The sequence below is a fragment of the Anneissia japonica genome, unplaced genomic scaffold (assembly GCF_011630105.1).
Source record: "Anneissia japonica isolate Jap-2015-1 unplaced genomic scaffold, ASM1163010v1 scaffold99684_len2217_cov123, whole genome shotgun sequence".
NCBI lineage: Eukaryota > Metazoa > Echinodermata > Crinoidea > Comatulida > Comatulidae > Anneissia > Anneissia japonica.
In genome coordinates, this window is record NW_022706719.1 from 1 (window position 1) to 2,217 (window position 2,217).

General features: G+C 38.9%; 1 protein-coding gene across 1 annotated transcript; it reads right to left on the reverse strand.

The window, feature by feature from the left end:
• Nucleotides 1–344: 344 nt before the first annotated feature.
• Nucleotides 345–1,969, reverse strand: LOC117106197 (the record flags this gene model as incomplete). Its single annotated transcript, XM_033247549.1, is given in 3 exon segments — nt 345–515; nt 852–1,104; nt 1,783–1,969. Coding segments are annotated over 3 exon segments (550 nt in total), but the record flags the coding sequence as incomplete, so codon positions are not given.
• Nucleotides 1,970–2,217: the final 248 nt, after the last annotated feature.

Sequence of the window (2,217 nt, forward strand, 5' to 3'; positions counted from 1 at the left end):
GAAGATCTGGCGCTACCGCCGCAACCCATACGACCGCGGTAGCTTATACAACACCTTGCACATGCGTTAGCACTGCTCGCACTAAACAGTTTTTAATCGCTAAAATTTGACAGCTTAGCAAGGCATACCTAAATTGTATTTTCGGCAGTCGAGATTTCATTTTCCCCGAAGACCTTGCTGAAAATTCCCCGACAGGGGGGTCCTTCACTCCCTGGACCCCCGCCCGCTAGCGCCGCCCCTGAATTCGAATCGTAGAATGGTTAAGCAACCACGGAATAGTCCCCGGTTATAAACAATTCTTTTTTTAATCATTTTTAAGACGATTTAATTAAAATGTATTTCACCTGAAATAAATTTTCCATTCCAATTGATGTACACATTGTAGACGCCGACATTTTTGGCAAGTATGCGTATTGTATAACCGTTACCATTCGAGATTGTTTGTATGGGTAGGTTACGCCTTCCATTGCTGACCTCCACACTCAAGTCCCCCTCACCTGCCTCAGACACATCAACTGAAATAGAAAACAAGAAATATATTCATTAGTGTAGGCTTAGGCCTATCTATTTCAAAGAACCTAGGCTTGCTGCTTATCGTCGAGAAATACAACTGAATTAATTCTTCAAGTAATTAAAATAATGATATAGGCCTATAAAGGGTTGACACCATCGTGATTCTATCCCAGTACCGGTACTTCATGATTAACCCTCTGCTATCCTATACCAGTTAATTAACTCTCAACTCGACAACATGAATAAAAAGTGATAGTCCCTAAAAGCCATCGTTTAATCTCGCATCGTAATGGTACGGTATCGTACGCCGATCGAAGTTCGAATGTTGCAATACTCACGATACACTTCATGCTCGTCCCCAAGCATCACTGAATTCCCATTGGTTGATAAATGTATCGTGCCGTGTGCTGATCGAATGACGTTAAAATCTCGCTGTACTCCATGTGAATTTCGTCCTCCTTGTTTTGGCTTTGACAGTGTGAGCGCCTCCAACGATGGAATGGGATGTTCGGGTTCGGGTTCGAGCTCTGGTAAAATCATGACGTCAAATGGACAGCCATTGACTATTTGGCCAAAGTAGCGAACAGTTATCTATATAAAAAAATATATATAATATACATAAAGGATATAAATGTTATTAAAACATATCATTTCTGTTGCTTAACATAATCGTGAACACATAATAATGGCTACGAAAGATTCCAAACTGAATCACATTGTTCTTTAGAATATAAATATTTTTGACAGAATGGTGATGAACCGTATCATCTTAATACCATCATTATCCTTTACCGCCTTCAACATAAGCATTGAGTGGATTCGTTTATTCTTATCAAAATTATTTTCATAATTATTATCATATCGCCATCATCGTCTTCTGTTTCTTCTTTTTCTTCTTATACTAGTAGACTTATGCTTTTTCTTCAACACGCTGTAGATTCTGCAGCTTGCTGATGCGACCAAAGAATTGTTGTCTTTGAATTTTGTGTAATTGTGAATTTCAAATTTATTTCTAAAAGCCTCTTATTAGATGACGTGAGTATTTAGTTATACTTTTATTAATCTATTTTTCATATCATTTTTTTTCTTTCTTCAACCTTATTCTTCCATTCCTTCTATGACCTCTCTTATTTGCATGTTTTATTGTCATCATCTATACCATCATTATCATCATTACCGTTATCATCATCACCTATGAATAATACCATATAACAAGGTCAAACAGACTGTTGTTCCATTTGTTGCGGCCCTCCTTCTAAATAGACCTACCTTATGTTGTACTCGTTCGTGTGGTATGACTGTAACCTCAGCTTCCTGGTGGTTGAAGGCGTGGACATTGACTTCAGCTGGTTCGCCGAGGTTCTCCACTTCGACAGAGACATCATTGACACTCATTGAGTGGTCGCTGAGCCTGATCTGAAATGCAATCTGTGAATGAAGGAGGTTGTAAATGAATTAAAACGTGCAAGAATATAGGAATATTATGTATCACTGTTGTTACACCTTGGAGTGGAGTTGATTAGCTCAGTGCTTGCCTTCTGATCCCAGGGTCCTGGGTTCAATTCCTGTCACAGCAGGACTTTTTCTCAAGACTAAAAACAACTCCACTCCCTAAGCCTCATAAAGACACTTGGTATATAAAGCATCATTCTCATCCTGTAAGTGGCAAGTGTACTCGCTGTTGGATGTGAAGGAAATAAATAT